The sequence below is a fragment of the Elgaria multicarinata genome, chromosome 11, assembly GCF_023053635.1.
Source record: "Elgaria multicarinata webbii isolate HBS135686 ecotype San Diego chromosome 11, rElgMul1.1.pri, whole genome shotgun sequence".
Lineage (NCBI taxonomy): Eukaryota > Metazoa > Chordata > Lepidosauria > Squamata > Anguidae > Elgaria > Elgaria multicarinata.
The window spans coordinates 35,944,490-35,964,140 of record NC_086181.1 but is presented as its reverse complement, the minus strand read 5'-3'; the positions used below and the strand labels follow the sequence as shown (position 1 = coordinate 35,964,140).

General features: G+C 44.8%; 1 protein-coding gene across 1 annotated transcript; it reads left to right on the top strand.

Annotated features, from left to right (window-relative positions):
• Positions 1-1,285: 1,285 nt before the first annotated feature.
• On the top strand, positions 1,286-15,127 carry LOC134405705 (vomeronasal type-2 receptor 26-like). Its single transcript, XM_063136950.1, has 5 exons — positions 1,286-1,531; positions 2,282-3,136; positions 5,438-5,665; positions 13,662-13,788; positions 14,217-15,127. Exons 1-5 carry the CDS (start codon positions 1,286-1,288, stop codon positions 15,125-15,127), a joined length of 2,367 nt encoding a protein of 788 aa, XP_062993020.1.
• The last annotated feature ends 4,524 nt before the right edge of the window (positions 15,128-19,651 follow it).

Here is a 19,651-nt window from a genome sequence, read left to right as displayed (position 1 = left end):
TAGTGAGAGATGGGTAAAGGAGAAAAAGGCAGGTGGAAAGAAGTTGAGTCTTAAAGAGAGAGAGGAGAGGAGCAGAAGGAGAGAAGGAAAGAAATGTTTCTCCTTGGTTTGCTCAACACTTGGGCAGATCAACCATTAGGTAGAAAGAAGGGCAAGAAGAATGATTTAATCTGCCAGCCACCATGTGGGTTGTGTTCTAGCCACTTCTTACTTTGTATTATTCCATGCTTCGTGAAACTTTGAAATAACAATATATCCTCACAACAACCCAAGAGGTAGCATTATACACAAGCACACTTAGGCCTCAGCTACAACTGCCATTTATCCTGGGGTGGACTCAAGGTCATCGCTTCAGGTCCAAATGATGTACAGCTGTTCTTGGGATGAACCGGGAATGACCAGTCAGTTCTTCCGGGATATCTAGGATTGCTTTTGTCCTGGGTTTTTTTTCTGGTCCTGGAACAATCCCAAGGTTCACAGGCAGTGTGGCTCTCTCTCCTCTGGTCCTCTGTCTTCCCCATGAGTAGCAGGGTTCAGGAAACAGGCAAGGAGCTGTGCAGGCAGAGTCCACAGGCATCTGGGATAAGGGGGAGCGCATTCTCGCCATCTTTCTTCATTGTGTGTGTGTTTTGAAATGCACCTTCGCGAAGGATCATACCCGCACTGTTAAGCAAATGCCTCCACATTTAAAAAACCAATTGCACCCCAGAGTAGCCCTCCTTTACTTCCGTGAAAACTCGCTGATGTGTGGCCCCTGAGGAATGATCCCGGAAGCGCAAATCCCAATGACCATCCCTTCCAACTCCTGAAAGGCTTCCAGGTGTAGATTAAGCCTTAGTAAACTTTACAAAAGAAAAGAGGCTTGGAGAACTTGGGTTTTTCGTATCCAAACCAAACCCGGGAGCCAATTCATCCTACTGGCTGTGCTGTTTACATTGCCTAAGAAGGTTACCAGTATGGCAAGCAGTGTTTTTTTTTTTTAATTAATTAATTATTGCAGCAACATCTCATTTACTTAGACCAGGGGTGGGCAACTTATGGTCTTCCAATTGCTTTGCCCTAAAACTCCCATGATCACTTACAAATGACTTGGGCTGATCAGAGTGGTATATTTTGGCCCACATTTGGAGGACCAGTAGTTGCCCACCCTCACCACAGATGGATACATCATAATGTAAGTTGTAACACACTTGATTCTGTGATGTAAGGATCGAAGTCTACATTAAAATCTTCTTGCAGGGTGATCCCTAAAAACTACCAGCATGTCCTTGCTTTTGTTTTTGCCATGGGTGAGATCAACAAAGACGCCAAGTTATTACCCAACAGCACACTGGGAGCCAAAATCTATGACAATTTTTTCAATGCAATAAGGACTTACTGGACCACTCTGGATCTGCTATTCAGAGGACTGAGGAATCCTTCTACCTACAAATGTAACAGGAGAGAGGAACCCATGGCTGCCCTTGGTGGACTCAACTCCCAAACATCCATCCAGATGGCCAACGTCTTAAATATCTTCAAGATTCCACAGGTATGTGTGAAGAGCAGAGGAAGGCTACCTTTGTGGGCTTGAGGCTCATTTCAATTTTTGAAGAGGTATTGAAGTTGCCTTTACAAAATTGGTTAGTGTTGGTGTTCTTAACAATGTGAGGCCAAAAAGAAGGAAGGAAGGGGGAGGAGACGGAGGACACTTTTAGATATCTTTAAGTTTGGGGAATGGGGGTTGATGAAATGTGGGACCTTTGGCATGCAAGGCATGTAATGATTCATTTTAAAAGGGAACTCACACAGGCAGGCACACACACACACAAAGGCTCATTCACTCATCGACACTCTTGTGGCACAGAGGAAGCAAGTGTTAATTGGGGTTGGGAAGCCACTGAAACTGGTTATGTGTTTAAACCAGGGTTAGTATTGGTTCACATGGTACGCTAAGACATGGATCCCCTAGCATGCTAAGCCATAATGTTGAGTTCAAAAATGCTTAATCACCGTGGCTTAGCATGTCATCTGAACAGGGTCGATGAAGGGGAGGGATCTGAGAGGTGGTAAAGCTTAGTGACCAAACAGTATTCACAAAAGAAGTGGCTCCCACATGCAGGAAAAATGATGGTTTAGGTCTCAAATATGAAAACAGTCAAATTAGTTGACTGAGCTTTTAAAATCGAGCACATTTCCTTCACATGTCCAGTGTCACTTTCCAAAAAGGAGAAAAAAATGAATGCCATTCACTCACACATTCATTCATTTATTCACTCACTCATTGTATCTTTCCTACTAGCTCAGCTATGGCTCCTTTGATCCAGTGCTGAGTGAAAAAATTCAGTTCCCTTCCTTCTACCGGATGGTCCCAAATGAAGATCCTCAGTATGTCGGGATTGTTGGGCTGCTCAAGCATTTTGGATGGAATTGGATTGGACTCATTGTCTCGGAGGATGACAGCGGAGAAACATTCCTTCGGACCCTGAGACCAAGGCTCCTGCAGAACACTATCTGCATTGCTTGGACTCAAGTGATCCCAACAGTGACATCATTTTTACCAAATAAGATACTCAAAGAAAAATTGCTGCCGATTAGTAATACCCTCTTTTTGAGTGACGTCAATGTGATCCTTGTGTATGGGGATGGTCAGTCTGTGGAGGGTTTACGAATTGTTTTGTTCTCAGCTGAGTTCTCTCATAAGCGCCCATTGGAAAGGGTATGGATCATAACTGCTCAATGGGATTTCACTGCTGTATTCAATGGGGCATCGCTCAACACAAGGACTTTCAACGGCACCTTGTCATTTACATTCCATACAAATCTGGTGCCAGGATTTCAGGACTTTCTTGAGAGCATCAATCCATTTCAGTCAACGATTTATTTCATCCAGCAGTTCTGGGCCAGTGCGTTTCTCTGTTCACTCCCACAATATAACCTTTATGTGCCAAACAAGAAAAGCTGCACTGGGGAGGAGAAGCTGGGAAGACTCCCTGGACCTTGGTTTGAAGTGGGGATGTCCGGCCGGAGCTACAGTATCTACAATGCTGTTTATGCTGTAGCACATGCTCTCCATGCCATGGATTCATCGAGAGCCCTGAAGAGAGCAATGGGAGAGAGGGGGAAATGGAGCCTCCTGAACGTTCAGCCGTGGCAGGTAGCTGCAGCAATGAAACATAATCATAAAACGTAAAATAATGTAGAACCATTAAAAACGGGGATTGGGAGCAAAAATCTATTTAAAAATCAAGGGGACTGTCCAATTCCAGGCTTCCTTTGATGAAAATGAAATGATTATTTAAATCTATTCCAATCCAGCTTTAGGCCTGGTTTAGCCTTTGTCACCACAATAAAAGGGCAGGAAACAGATAATGGAGGTGTAACCTTCTCAATGGCTTATTGTACTATTAACCATGGTATCCTTCTGAACCAATTCTGTGAGCTGGGAGTTGAAGGGTGGTGAAGTGAGGTTCAAATAGTTGTTGCAGGGTCAGTTCCAAGAGGTTGTCCTGGTTGCTTGCGCCTTGTGCCCTTGAAATTTGCTCTAGATCATTCCACTGGTGACCATCTTGTCCCTCATGCATTTTAATATCTATGGGAAGCTGCTGGTTATCCAGTGATTTGGACATCAGAGCCATTAGTATGTGGTGGACATACACCTCTACATGTCTTTGACTCAGTTGAGCTGACATGCTAAGCCATGCTAGTTATGCATTTTGAGCCAAAAATTAATGCTTAGCATGCTATGTGATCTATGTCTTAGCATGTCATGTGAACCAATACTAACCCTGGTGGTTACATAACCATGGTTTAAACACATTCACTAGCATTTGCTGCAAAAGCACTAGCAGCCCAACCGTGGCTTAGTGTGTTGTCTGCACAGGCCCAATGTCATGAAAGTCAGGTGAAGCTGTCGAAGTTCTTGCATTCAGCAATGGACTGTGTAATGATCCGAGGCATGGGCAGCCAGACTCTAGGGCTAGGCCGCCGGGATCCGGGAGAACTAAAACATAACAGAGCCCCACACAAGACAGGTAGTCTGGAAAGGTCTTACTTTAATAATACTAGCAACACTCGAGGCATTCAAGAGGCAGCTAGACAACCATCTGTCGGGGATGCTTTGAGGTGGATTCCTGCATTGAGCAGGAGGTTGGACTTGATGGCCTTATAGGCCCCTTCCAACTCTTCGATTTTATGAAGGTATGGCAGAGCCCAAGGCAAAAGCAAAGTCCAGGCATGAGCAGGATTCAGAGTCCAGGAGTACACAAAGTCTAAGCAGGGTGAGAGACAAAAGCAGAGTCTAGGAATAGCAGGGTTCTGAGGCCACAGCTACACAAAGTCCAAGCAGAGCCAGAGCCAGAGGCAAAGTCCAGAAAGAAGCAGGTTTCAGAGGCCAAAGGCAAACCAGGGTTCAAGCAGGGGTCCGAATCCCAGAGCAGCAGGATTCCAGCAGGGCCAGAGGCAAGGGACGTGGTCACAATGAAACAGAGGTTCAGGCACAGCAAGGCCTGAACTTGCAGGAACAGGCTACAGCAGATCCAAAAGATCACATTGCTGAGACAAAGACTAGAGAAGAAATGCTGGACTTAGACTTATAGCCCTTACCCTAGCTGCTCCCAGCTGATCCACATCAGCCCCCATGGAGTACTGCTGGCAAAGGGCCTAAGCCAACAAGCACTCTACAGCAGAACAGCTCTTGACAGTGGACCTGGGTCCTGCAAATACTCTGCACTAGCACGGATCCTGACAGACTGGATGAGCATTAACAAACTTAAGCTGGATCCCAACAAGGCTGAAGTGCTGTAGGTAAGTGGGCTTGGTGTCCAGACATAGGCATGCTCCAAGGGTGTGCCAGGTGTGTCCAAGCACACCATGATGTGACACGCAATAAGTGCTGAATTAAGGGGGTCGCTGAGTAGGGATCCAAAAACAGGGGCAACAACCCTCTGGCTGCTCTGCTGCCACACCTAAAAACTGCTGCCTCCAGGAGAAGGCCATTCCCCCTGGCAGCAGGAGCAGAAAAGGAATTGCTCAGCTGGGAGCTTCTCTGCCGGCAGCCATGCTTCAAAGAGGGCAGGATGAGGGTCCCCAAAGGCTAAAATTGCCTCATCAGCCCCTCTTCTGGCCAGTGTCACCACAAAGCCCCACCAATGCTAGGACTTGAGGAACGTCTCCTCATCCCCTCCCCCGTCACCTACAATGGCCCTCCCGGGGTCAGGCAACCCAAACGCTGGTTAGGAACATTAATTTTACTGCCTTCTGCCTTTGGATAGACTTTTTTCTAATAAAAGTGGTGTATCTGCAAAATACATCATTTTGTGGATTTATGCCAGGCAGTACTGATACATTGAGAAATGATACTCAGGACACAACTTGGCAAAATTTGAAAGACAGAATGCTAACCCTTTCCCCAAGATTGTCCTTAATTTGTTTTTTTGTTTATTTTCTTGCAATCTAGCTTCACTCTTTTCTCAGGAACATCAGATTTAACAATAGTGCAAAGGAAGAAATATCCTTCAATGAGAAATGGGAGCTTGCAAGTGGATTTGATATCATCAACCTGGTCACATTTCCCAACCAATCCTTCCAGAGAGTCCAAGTTGGAGAGATGGACCCTCAAGCTCCTGCAGGCAAAGAGTTCAAAATCAATGCAAGTGCTGTTACATGGAACCCCAAGTTTAAGCAGGTGGGTGTTACTTTCACACATCTTCCTCCTCTTCCTTCATCATCATCATCATCAATCAGCATACCCTGTATAATATTCAAATATGTCAGAGATGCCTATTTCTCAAAGTATGCTTGGTATTCTCTCCCCTCACCCTGGGCAACACACACACACACAACCAATAATGTGATTTATTAAGTTCACAATTATCTGGAGCATAATTACTTTTTATGTTGTTTAACATTTACATGAAGCCGCTGGGTGCGGTCATCTGGAGCTTTGGAGTGTGCTGTCATCAGTATGCTGATGACATACAGCTCTATTTCTCCTTTTCATCTTCAGCAGGAGAGGCTGTGGATGGGTTGAACGGGTGCCTGGCTGCGACAATGGACTGGATGAGGGCTAATAAACTGAAACTCAATCCAGACAAGACTGAGATGCTGATAGTAGGTGATTCTGGTGACAGGATGGGGGGTGTTCTACCGGTTCTGGATGGGATTGCACTCACCCTGAAGGAGCTGGTTCGTAGCTTGGGGGTTGTTTTAGATCCATCATTGTCACTTGAGGCTCAAGCGACCTCGGTCGCAGAGAGTGCCTTCTATAAACTCTTGTTGGTGGCCCAGATATGCCGCTATCTAGACAGGGATAACCTGGCTTCAGTTGTCCATGCTCTGGTAATCTCCAAGTTAGATTACTGCAATGCACTCTACGTAGGGCTGCCTTTGAAGAAGGTTCGGAAGCTGCAGCTCGTGCAAAATGCAGCGGCCAGATTGATTTCGGGAACCAGAAGGTTCGACCATATAACACCTGCTCTGGTCCGCTTGCACTGGCTGCCTGTATGTTTTCAAGCCCAATTCAAGGTGCTGGCTTTGACCTATAAAGCCTTACATAGCTTGGGACCACAATACCTGATGGAACGCCTCTCCCGACGTGGATATACCTGGTCACTACATTCAACATCTAAGGTCCTTCTCCGGGTGCCTACTCTGAGAGAGGCTCGGAGTGTGGCAACGAGGGACAGGGCCTTTTCGGTGGTGGCCCCCAGACTATGGAATGATCTCCCTGACGAGGCTCACCTGGCGCCAAAGCTGCTATCTTTCCGGCGCCAGGTTAAGACTTTCCTCTTTGCCCAGGCATATGGCGGCACATCTTAATCACCCACATGTTTAGTTTGTTTTTTTTAACGGTTTTTAATGCTTTATGTGTGTATGTTCTGTGTTTTAGAATTTTAAATTTTGTGTACTTGTTTTAATCTTAATTTTAGAATTTCTGTAAACTGCCCAGCCTCATCTCTCATTCTCTCTTACTGTCAACGATGTCACGCTTACTCCGGTCAAGGAAACTCGTAGCCTTGGCTTTATATTTGATTCCTCGCTCTCCTTTATTCCTCATATCGAGGCAGTAGCTAAATCTTGTCGTTTCTTCCTGTATAATATTGCCAGGATTCGACCATTTTTGTCTGTCTCTTCTGCCAAGACTCTTGTTCACGCACTGGTTATCTCTCGGTTGGACTACTGCAACCTCCTCCTCTCTGGCCTCCCCTCATCTCACATCAGTCCGCTGGTCTCTGTCCACCACTCTGCCGCTAAGATCATCTTCCTGGCCCGCCGCTCTGACCATGTCACTCCGCTTCTAAAATCTCTTCATTGGCTCCCAATTCATTCCAGAATCCAATATAAACTCCTCCTGTTGACCTTCAAAGCTTTTCACGGTCTAGCTCCTGCCTATCTCTCCTCTCTCATCTCACACTATTGCCCCACTCGTGCTCTTCGCTCCTCTGATGCCATGCTTCTTGCCTGCCCAAGGGTCTCTACTTCCCTTGCTCGGCTTCGCCCATTTTCCTCTGCTGCCCCTCATGCCTGGAATGCTCTTCCAGAACACCTGAGAACTACCAACTCAATCACAGCTTTTAAAACACAGCTAAAAACTTTTCTTTTCCCTATAGCTTTTAAACTTTGAGTTTGTTCTGACTCTATACTGTTAGCTTCACCCTTCCCGGTGCCTGTTTACACTTCCCTGTGCCTGTTTGCATTCTCTTTCCCTCCTTATTGTTTACTACAACTTTATTAGATTGTAAGCCTATGCGGCAGGGTCTTGCTATTTACTGTGTTATCTGTACAGCACCATGTACATCGATGGTGCTATATAAATAAATAATAATAATAATAATAAGTGCAATAAATAAATAAATAAATAATGTGTTGATAAAAAGACAGAATGGAATGCCAGCTCATGACTACTTCTGGCTCCTCTAAGCGAGTGATTTATTCCACTCAGAGATGTTTGTGGGTCAATTACACAATGTCGTCAACAACCAGGATGTCTCCCAAGCTATTCCCTGAAAATCCCGCCATGAAAAGAACCACATTTAATGTGATAATATCCAAAAAAAGTGGGATCATCTACCACTAAATGGTGCTATCCCTATGGAACTAACTGGAGCACACTTAAAGGGGAAGTATTCAAATCACATGGTTGCCCTCTGCACCCATGTAGTGCAGCCCATAACAATCGTGCAAACGAAGCAGCAAGCACAAAGCCAAGGGTAAGCAAGGCAATTTCCCTTTAATGTTGAGGTGTTCTCAGTCTGGCTTGTTAGGATTAGGAACGGGTGAATCTATCTATTTCACTAATACTTTCTCAGAAATTTTGTGCACATATTTGACACAAATTTCCCCACTATGACTTTTTGTATGCTGTTTTCATGAATGTATACATTTCTGTACACACTGTTTTGATTGGAGCACTGCAACACAAAATTTGGAGCAGAGTGAAAAATAAAGGATAATTGTATCCCCATTTGCAGATTAGTTTGCAAAGTGTGTATTAGGTCCATTCATACTAAAATGTTTGTAAAGTTACAATCATTTTTTGAAGCAGCTAAATTGTAGATATTTGGATCTCAGGTATTTAGGAATGTGAAGCCTTCTAGGTGCTTCAGGATGTATAATTCAAATATTTCACAATATTTCCTTCCCCCGTCACACACACATCTTAAACGATGCTCAATAATGCAGAGCCAAAGTCACACATACGCTGTTATCAAGTGGATATGTTATTTATTTATTTACAATATTTATATACCGTTCCATATCTAAAAAAAATTCTGGAGTGGTGAACATAAACAGTAAAAAGATTTTAAAAAGATGAAAACAGCATATTAAAATTGTTCATTTCAAAACTGAATACCAATAAAAATGGTGGCTGGTCAGTTATGGAATGCTTCATGGAAAAGAGCTGTTTTCAGGAGGCACTAGAAGCAGCAAAGTGTTGGTGCCTGCCTGAACTCTAGGGGCAGGGAATTCCAAAGAAAAGGGGCCACCACACTGAAGACTCTTCTCCTGGTGAACTCCCAAGTGGGCCATAGATCCATGTGGAACCAACAGGAGCATGCTCTCTAATGACCTCAATGACCAGGAAGGTTGGAAGGAAAAAGGCACTCTCTCAATTATCCTGGTCCCAAGTTGTTTAGGGCTTTGACGCTAATAAAAGTAACCTTAAACTTGGCCCAATAGCAAATAAACAGCCAGTGCAATTACCTCAGCAAAGGAGTTATTTTAATAGTTATTAAAATGTTTATAACCCATCTTTTGGCCTTAAAACCCTCAATACTATTATGAACTCTGAGATGCATCAGAGTTGCACCCCTACTCTACTTCCCATAGGTGCACCCAGATAAGATTAATAATACCCAAAGCTCTAGCATGGAATAGATAACATCTGTATGCACTTAGAAGGGAAGAAACTCAATGCTCTGATGTACAATCGAACAATTCCCATTTTATATGATGGCAATATACATGCATGGACTTGGTATGGATTGGCCTTCTGTACACTCAAGGAAGAACATGCTATTTGGGATTCTGAGGCACAGACAATGGAATAAACTACATCACTGGGATGAAGAACTGTAATGATGGAATGGACAATATGCAACTCAGAAGTGGTGGTTGCATATTGTCCACTCCATCATTGGAACTGGAGTGATAATTCTAGTTTCAGAGATAAAAATCATGAGATTAGATCTTACACAGCCAACCCCAAGAGCTGAGGATCACTTGGGTTTTGTGGGCCTACTCTTCTTGCTATGGGATTGGGGACTCCTTTTTGTCAATAGTATTGCCATTATCACCACCTTTCAGTTACCCGAGAGCCACCAGGTGAAGCAGCAAAGTAGTGCTTGTAAACTCACCTGACTTCTCCTTCAAGTTGGCTGTGAGAATTAGGTCCAGTAAGCCCAGTCCTCACCACCACCCGAAAAGAGAGAGCAAGTGAGTGAGTGGCAAGAGCTAGTTTTTACTAGGGGTGTGATCCGCTCCGATTAGGAGCGTAGAAGCAGTAGCGGATTGGCCTGCTCCGCCTTACCCAGAGGCGGAGTAGGAGCGGACCGCGGACTCCTAGAAGCAAGGCGAAGAGAAGCGGCCATTTTCGGAGCGCTCCTGTTTCCGCGGAGCGCTCCGATCGCCATCTTGAAAACATTTTGCCATAGGATTGCATTGCGGCAAATAATCGCGGATAACTACATTCCACAAAGGACGTGTTTATAGTGAGAGATGGGTAAAGGAGATAAAGGCAGGTGGAAAGAAGTTGAGTCTTAAAGAGAGACAGGAGAGGAGCAGAAGGAGAGAAGGAAAGAAATGTTTCTCCTTGGTTTGCTCAACACTTGGGCAGATCAACCATTAGGTAGAAAGAAGGGCAAGAAGAATGATTTAATCTGCCAGCCACGATGTGGGTTGTGTTCTAGCCACTTCTTACTTTGTATTATTCCATGCTTCGTGAAACTTTGAAATAACAATATATCTTCACAACAACCCAAGAGGTAGCATTAAACACAAGCACACTTAGGCCTAATCTACAACTGCCATTTATCCTGGGGTGGACTCAAGGTCATCGCTTCAGGTCCAAATGATGTACAGCTGTTCTTGGGATGAACCGGGAATGACCAGTCAGTTCTTCCGGGATATCTAGGATTGCTTTTGTCCTGGGGGGGTTTTCTGGTCCTGGAACAATCCCAGGGTTCACAGGCAGTGTGGCTCTCTCTCCTCTGGTCCTCTGTCTTCCCCATGAGTAGCAGGGCTCAGGAAACAGGCAAGGAGCTGTGCAGGCAGAGTCCACAGGCATCTGGGATAAGGGGGAACGCATTTTCGCCATCTTTCTTCATTGTGTGTGTGTTTTGAAACGCACCTTCGTGAAGGATCATACCCGCACTGTTGCGCAAATGCCTCCACATTTAAAAAAACAATTGCACCCCAGAGTAGCCCTCCTTTACTTCCGTGAAAACTCGCTGATGTGTGGCCCCTGAGGAATGATCCCGGAAGCGCAAATCCCAATGACCATCCCTTCCCACTCCTGAAAGGCTTCCAGGTGTAGATTAAGCCTTAGTAAACTTTACAAAAGAAAAGAGGCTTGGAGAACTTGGGTTTTTCGTATCCAAACCAAAGACGGGAGCCAATTCATCCTACTGGCTGTGCTGTTTACATTGCCTAAGAAGGTTACCAGTATGGCAAGCAGTGTTTTTTTTTTAATTAATTAATTATTGCAGCAACATCTCATTTACTTAGACCAGGGGTGGGCAACTTATGGACTTCTAATTGCTTGGCCTTAAAACTCCCATGATCACTTACAATTGAATAGGGCTGATCAGAGTGGTATATTTTGGCCCACATTTGGAGGACCAGTAGTTGCCCACCCTCAACACAGATGGATACATCATAATGTAAGTTGTAACACACTTTATTCTGTGATGAATAAAGTGAGTGAGTGGCAAGAGCTAGTTTTTACTAGGGGTGTGATCCGCTCCGATTAGGAGCGTAGAAGCAGTAGCGGATTGGCCTGCTCTGCCTTACCCAGAGGCGGAGTAGGAGCGGACCGCGGACCCCTAGAAGCAAGGCGAAGAGAAGCGGTCATTTTTGGAGCACTCCGGTTTCCGCGGAGCGCTCCGATCGCCATCTTGAAAACATTTTGCCATAGGATTGCATTGCGGCAAATAATCGCAGATAACTACATTCTTTTTGAAGCTAAGAGAGTCGTGGATGGGGGTCATTTTGAGACCACTCTCACCTCTCTGCATCGTGCGGGTCGCGTGCTATATATTTTTGAAAATCAGGTCAACCACGCGGCTCAAACGGCGTTTTCGGCTTTTCGCCCATAGGATTGCATTGCGGGAAAGCCTCGGGCATAACTGGGTTGGTTTTTAAGCTATCTTTCTGAAAATTCTTGTGCACAGAGAGTTGTGGATGGGGGTCATTTTGAGACTACTCTCACCTCTCTGCGTCATGCGGGTCGCGCGCTAGAATTTTTTTAAAAATCGGCGGGAAAAATACCTTTTTCAAAGGGCTGAGGGGCAGAGTCAGCTCCCGGTCATGATCACATGATCCCAAAGTTAGAGGAGGGCATAGGCAAAATGGGTAACTTGGGATTCCGGGAAACTTCTCTTTCTTCATCTGAACGGACTTTTCCCAGTGTTTTTTAACACAGTAGCCCCAGCAAATGCACAAACACAACCTGAAATCATATACTAAGCCAAGAATAAGAGAGAGAAAGACAGCACTGCTCCCCACCCTAACTTTGGGGAACAACTGAAAAGATGTGGTGCAAGGGGATGAGCTCCCCTAGGGCATCTCATCGTGGACGTGCCCCCACTCTCTCCTGCACTGGAAGGCCATTAGAGCCTTCCAAAGAGAGTAAAACGGTGGAGCAATGCCTATCATGAGTCGAAGTGAGCGTTCATTTCTTAGTGGTGGAGCGATGCCTGTTATGAGTTGAAGTGAGCGTTTGCTTCTTAGAGCTCTCGTGGTGAAGCAATGGCTGTCTTGAGTTGAACTGGCAGCTACTTCCCCCTCCCCGGGCACGTCCCCCTATTGCTGGTAAAAGACAGATATAGCCTTTTTAAAAAAAATCTTCTTGCTGTTTATTGAGCAACACTGCTGCTTTTAATTCCACCCCTCCTTTGTTTATTTATTGATTTATTCCATTTTATATGCATTACTGGCTTATCCTTGGCTCACTTCCTTATGCCCTCAGAAATGCCAGCTGCATGCCTGCCTTCCCTCCCTCCCCCCCTGCCCACCTCGCAGGGATGTTGTGTGTGTGTGGCTTTGACTCAGGGGAGAAGTCCTTCCTGCGCTCACTTGGAGTTTTGGAAGTTCCAAATTTTGCAGGTTTAAGCCCCGCCAAAAAACAGGGGATGATGGGACTGCCTTGAGTCTCGGCGTGCAGCGTATGTATCCCTGGATAAGCTGTCATGGTGGTGAGTTTGAGGGTTTTTTTTAACGTGCAAAATTGACGGAGCTATGGAAAGGGGTGTTGGATTTTCATAAATTCCCCAAAAATCAGGGGATGATGGGACTGCCTTGAATCTCGGTTTGCGTATGTATCCCTGGATAAGCTTTCATGGTGGCGTGTTTGAGGTTTCTAACGTGCAAATTGATGGAGCTATGGAAAGGGGTGTGAATGGGGTGCCCGATTTTCAAAAATTCCCCAAAAATCAGGGGATGATGGGATTCCTTTGAAACTTGGCGTGCGTGTGTATACCCCCATGAGGTGTCATGGTGCCAAACATGAGGTTTCTAACTTGAACAGAAAAAAAGATGTATAATTTTTTAGCTTTCAATGCAAGCCTATGGGGGAAAAAACGGAGCTCCGATCTGGATCTGGAGCTCCGAGCGGAGCGGAGCGGAAGTGGGCGGAGCGGGGGCGGGGCGGAGCGGCCCGATCCGGGAAATGGTGGATCTGCAAGTGAAGCGGAGCGGGGGGTCCGTGCACACCCCTAGTTTTTACCAGTTGTCCACCTGTGTGTTTGGGGAAGAGAGTGAGTGACAAGGTGTGTGAGATGAATTATCATCAGGAATCATGGTGTTGTGTGTTTCTCAGGTGGTACATCCTTGACATCTTCACATTTTGAGATGCTGGTCACAAGATGTTGCAATGTTGCAGGGCAAAAAAAGATGTAGTTGAGAATTAGAGCAATGAAGACAAACTAGCTTAACCAAATGTCCTGCCTTGTATTTACCATTAGATGCTGCCCAGTTCTACCTGTGTCAAGAGCTGCCACCATGGACAGAGCATGTTGATCCAGCAGGGACAACAAATCTGTTGCTATGATTGTGTTCAATGTGCTAAAGCAATGATTTCAAAAATGATAGGTAAGTCAAGGAATCTCGATTTACATGGAAAATGTACCAGAACTTTTAAAATGTGTGTCTACTGTAATTGTGTCATTTTTACGTGTGTGTGTGTGTGTGTGTGAGAGAGAGAGAGAGAGGGAGGGAGAGGGAGAGAGAGAGAGATTGTGTTTTTGTTTATTGGAAAGCATAACCATAACTTTAACTTTTGTAAACCACCAAGAGAGCTTCGGCTATGGGGTGGTATATAAATTTTAATAATAATAATAATAATAATAATAATAATAATAATAATAATAATTAGGTGAAGGTGAAACTGAATACTACACCTTTGTTGTCTAAGCCCAATAATGTGTTTTGTTTGTCACCATTAAAATTAGTAGTTGTCAACTAAGAACTGGGAATATTGTATAACCAGAAAATACTGAGACTTTTCTCATGACTTTCAGATGCAGACCAATGTGAGAAGTGCCCAGAAGATCAGTATCCAAACAAGAAACAGGACCAGTGTATTCCTAAAGACATAAGTTACTTAGCCTATGAGGAGCCTTTGGGGGCAGTTCTTGTTTCCTCGGCTCTTTTCCTTTCTGTAATCACAGTTGTGGTGTCGTGGAGCTTCATTCAACATCAAAATACTCCCATCGTCAAAGCCAACAACTGGAGCATCACGTGTGCCCTGCTCTGCTCTCTGCTGCTCTGCTTCCTCTGCTCCTTCTTGTTCATTGGGAGGCCTGGGATGGTGACCTGCCTTCTGAGGCAAACTGTGTTTGGCATCGTCTTCTCCATTGCAGTTTCTTGTGTGTTGGCCAAAACCATCACTGTGGTTTTGGCCTTCATGGCCACAAAGCCTGGAAACAGAATGAGAAAATGGGTTGGGAAGAGGCTGGCATTATCAGTCATCATTCTCCCTTCTCTTATTCAAGCTGGCATCTGTGCAGTGTGGTTTGTAATCTCTCCCCCCTTCCCAGAGTTTGACATGCACTCCCAGATTGGGCAGATTGTAGTGCAATGCAACGAAGGCTCAGACATCATGTTCTACCTTGTCCTGGGCTACATCAGTTTTCTTGCTATCGTCAGCTTCACTGTGGCTTTCTTTGCCAGAAAGTTGCCCGATACTTTCAATGAAGCCAAGTTGATCACCTTCAGCATGTTGGTCTTCTGCAGTGTTTGGGTGTCCTTTGTTCCCACCTACCTAAGCACCAAGGGGAAGTACATGGTGGCCATGGAGATCTTCTCCATCTTGGCCTCTAGTGCTGGCTTATTAGGTTGTATCTTTCTCCCCAAATTCTATATTATTGTGCTGAGGCCTGAGCTGAACACCAGAGACCAGCTAGTAAGCAAGAAGGGTTGTAAGTACTGACTTTTTCCCTTTCTTCCCCCAATTCCTTTCCCCCCTCTTCTTCTGTATTGTCTTTTTGACTATTTTAAAAAAGGTTAAGCCCATAGACAATGCCATTCCTACTTTTGTGTTTGTTAAGTATTTAGCAAGGTGTATGTACTCAAGAAATAATAAATAATAATTTATTAGATCTTTTTGTGTTTATAAATCAGCAACGGGGGGGAGGGGGAAAACCTTCTTTCCAGTTTCAAAAGGAGTGAAAAGAAAAGAAATATATCAAGGAAGAGACTTCAGCTTCTTGGATGCCATTAGGTTTTTAGAAGGATAGAATAAGTCCCTGCACTGTCCTAACCTTCTGTTTGCATTAATTTTTCTTCTTCTCTATTGGACTGATACATGTGATGTTGGCATGAAGGTGGGCCTATGCACACAATTTCAATGTGGAATTCAGAGAATAACTTCCTAGTGGTTTGTGCTTAGTGAGTCAGATCTTTTTCTCAGCTCTTCCATCCCTAATGACATAGGAAATGCAGTAGCTGAGAATGAGCAGTAACCTTGTGTTTGGGCATACTCTGATGACATTGACTTTCCTAAAACTTCCACTGGATGTTGCACGTGCACCACGTACAGAGGACATCATGGCAGAAATGACCAAGGGATGGACTCCTTGGCTGCTTTGGGGAGAGCCTATGTTTATGTGTGTGAGGCCCCTCATCCAGTCTCCAGCAGGGGCAGCAAACAGGAGTTTGACAGGGGGAGTTCGGCAGGGGAGGTCAAGGGGGAGTTCTCTAAGAAAAAAGCAAAGGGGAAAAAACCAAGAAAAAAATTAAAAAACCAAAAAACACAAAACAAAAACAAATAAAAATTAAAATAAAATAAATCTTTTTCTCTCTCTTAAGACATACTCATATAGTTGTGTACCTTCAGAGAGGATTGGACAAAGCACAGGGTGCTTTCCACTATAACCAGAAAGGAAAAACAAAACAGAAATAGACAATATGGATGGAAAGGAGTCCCTAGTGCTGGTGACCTGCAAAGTGTGTACAATGTTCGTGTTCCAGCCTGAGGTCGACATGGCGTACAAGTGCAACAAGTGCAAGCTGGTGGCACTTTTGGGAGAAAAAGTGAGAGGACTTGTGCGGCGAGTGTCCACCCTCCAAGGAATAAAAGAAGATGAGGAATTCTTAGATAGAATTGTGGAACTGCAACAGCAACAAGAAGCACATGAGATTGAAGAGCAACAGCCAGCTGAAGCAGAAGTGGAGTATGCTGAGGTGAGGAAAGCCAATGAAGAGGAAACTCCCTGGAAAGAGTAACAGTTAGGAGCAGAATCTTACGGGGGCAGGAGACGTAAACTTCAAGGCAAAAATGGATGAAGGCCCATGCAATGCAGTGCAGAGAACAGCTCCAATAGTGCCCCCAAATAGTGTCCACAACAATGAAGGAACAAAGCCAGACTATAAAACACATGGTCTTCAATGTCTATTTACTAATACCCAGAGTATGGGAAACAAACAGAACGAACTTGAACTTTTATTACATGAAGGCAAATACGACCTGATAGGTATAACTGAAACTTGGTGGAATGACTCCCATGACTGGAATATAGCAATTGAAGGATATAACTTGTTCAAAAAGAACAGAAGAAATAGAAAGGGAGGTGGAGTTGCACTATATGTTAAAAATACCTATCCCTGCACAGAAATACAGGCAGATCAGACTAGGAACCCCATCGAGAGCATCTGGATTAAAATAAATGGGGCAAGGAATAAAAAGAACATGATAATTGGAGTCTACTACCGACCACCCAATCAAGGAGAAGATGAGGATGAAACTTTTGAGAAACAAATTGCCTCTGATTCAAGGAAGTGTGATGTAGTAGTGATGGGGGACTTCAATTACCCTGATATCTGTTGGGAGACAAATTCTGCCAAAAGTGGCCCTTCCAAGAAATTCCTGACATGTGTGGGTGATAACATTCCTTTTTTAGAAAGTGGAGGAAGGAACTAGAGGATCGGCAATCCTTGACTTGATATTGACCAATAGGGATGACTTAGTGGTTAAAGTGGCAGTTACGGGAACTCTGGGGGAAAGTGACCACATCATACTTGAATTCTTGATTATAAAGGAAGCAAAAGCTGAGTGTATCCGTACACCTACTCTGGATTTTAGGAAAGGTGATTTTAATAAACTCAGAACTATGATAAGTAAGGTCCCATGGCAAATGAGCCTAATGAGAAAAGGAGTGCAGGATGGATGGGAGTATTTAAAAAGGGAAATTTTACAGGCACAGTTACAAACAATTCCAACAAGGAGAAAAGATAGACGACAACAAAGGAAACCAATGTGGCTCAACAAAAAGCTTAGAGATGACCTGAAAACAAAAAAGGATACATATAGGAAATGGAAGGAAGGCCAGGCTACAAAAGAAGAGTACAGACAGGTGGCACAGAATGCTGAAATGGTGTCAGGAAGGCTAAAGCTGAGAATGAGCTGAGTTTAGTGAGGGATGCTAAAAGCAATAAAAAGGCTTTCTTCATATATGTGAGTAGTAAAAGACAGAGGAAAGAAATGGTGGTTCAACTGCTTAATGAGGATGGCAAATTGATAACAGATGACAAAGAAAAGGCTGAAGTGCTCAATCCCTACTTTGCCTCAGTCTTCTCCCAAAAGCAGGTCTATGACCCCCCTGAAGAGAGTGACACAGAAGTTGAGAGGGCAGGATTGCAGTTTGAGATTGATAAACAAATGGTCAAAGAACATTCATCCTTGAATGAGTTCAGATCTCCAGGGCCCACTGAACTGCATCCTAGAGTATTGAAGGAGCTAGCAGAAGAATGCTCAGAACTGCTGTCGATCATCTTTGCAAAATCATGGAAGACGGGTGAGGTGCCGGATGATTGGAGGAGGACTAAGGTTGTCACAAGCTGAATATGAGCCAACAGTGTGATATGGCTGCAAGAAAGGCGAATGCTATTTTGGGCTGCATTAATAGAAGTATAGCTTCCATATATACTTATGTATATATGGTGTACTGGTTCCTCTCTATGTACTGGTTGCTCTCTATTCGACCCCGGTCAGGCCTCATCTAGAGTATTGCGTCTAGTTCTGGGCTCCACAATTCAAGAAGGACGCAGACAAACTGGAGCGTGTTCTGAGGAGGGCAACCAGGATGATCAAGGGTCTGGAAACAAAGCCCTATGAAGAGGGACTGAAAGCATGTTTAGCCTGGAGAAGAGAAAATTGAGGGGAGACATGGGAGCACTCTTCAAATACTTAAAAGGTTGTCACACAGAGGAGGGCAAGGATCTCTTCTCGATTCTCCCAGAGTGCAGGACACGGAATAACGGGCTCAAGTTACAGGAAGCCAGATTTCCTGGACATCAGGAAAAACTTCCTGACTGTTAGAGCAATACAACAGTGGAACCAGTTACCTAGGAGGTTGTGGCCTCTCCCACACTAGAGGCCCTCAAGAGGCAGCTGGACAACCATCTGTCAGGGATGCTTTAGGGTGGATTCCTGCATTGAGCAGGGGGTTGGACTCAATGGCTTTGTAGGCTCCTTCCAACTCTGCTATTCTATGATTCTGTGATTTGCTGCAAGAGTAGTCAACATATGTCTCTCCAGATGTTGACGGACTTCACCATTGACCATGCTTTCTGGGGCTGCTGGAGCCCAACAACATCTGGAGGGCCCACGATTCCCTATCCCTGATCTACTTTTTAACAGATTGCATACCTGAGAGAACACCTTCGCCCCTGCCAACATGCCTCGTTAATATGAAAGTTGCTGACCTTACAGATGTCTTGGACATGCTCATGTGTTCCAAATTTCAGACACATCTATGAATTGGAATTTCTGTAATCCACTGCTAAAACATGATTTTTCAAGGAAACAAAGCAGTTACTCAAAGCAAAGCGCAATTTGGGAAGGTGTGTAATCAAGCTCACACTATCCCTTCCCTAAACTCTGTGTGCTTTTGAAGTGCAAATCTCCCCTACTTGAGTTTTCTTTTGTGTGTTCTGAAGCTAACAAGTCCCTGAGGCCCTTCCCATTCAGACAAGAAACTGGGAGAGTAGGTTGCCTACAATACATACATTACCTGGCTGGGAGAAATATGCCTCAGAAATTGAGTCAAACCAGCACTGCAAGGCTGGACCAGTCAGGTAATATTGGAGAAGTGTGCAGGTGCTCAGGCAGGCAGCTATGCGGGCACGAGTAAGTGAGCCAAGGATTGTCTTGAGTCAAAGCCAGAAACACAAACCAGGCAGAGAGGAAACTATGTGGGAGGGCACAGAGACACCAACAGAAAGCAAACAAAATGGCCCTAAGAGGCAGGCACAGAAGAGGAGAGGCAGCAGGCAGCTATGCCCATGAAGCACTGGGAGCAAGTATGCCATAGGCTTGTGGGGTTGACCCACCCAGCCCATCTACATCTCCCTGGCACCAGGAGGGCAGAGAGGCAGGTTGGCCCAGAGAGGCTGGCAGAAAGTAAACAAACCGGCCCTGAGAGGGAGGCACAGTGGTTCAGAACATAGTCAGTGA

Bases quoted from the DNA above. Each gene is read 5' to 3' on its own strand.
- LOC134405705 (XM_063136950.1), top strand. From the start codon at position 1,286: ATGGGTGAGATCAACAAAGACGCCAAGTTATTACCCAACAGCACACTG. The intron at 5,666-13,661 runs GTGGGTGTTACT...ATTTACCATTAG, and splicing joins GGAACCCCAAGTTTAAGCAG to ATGCTGCCCAGTTCTACCTG. The intron at 13,789-14,216 runs GTAAGTCAAGGA...CATGACTTTCAG, and splicing joins AATGATTTCAAAAATGATAG to ATGCAGACCAATGTGAGAAG.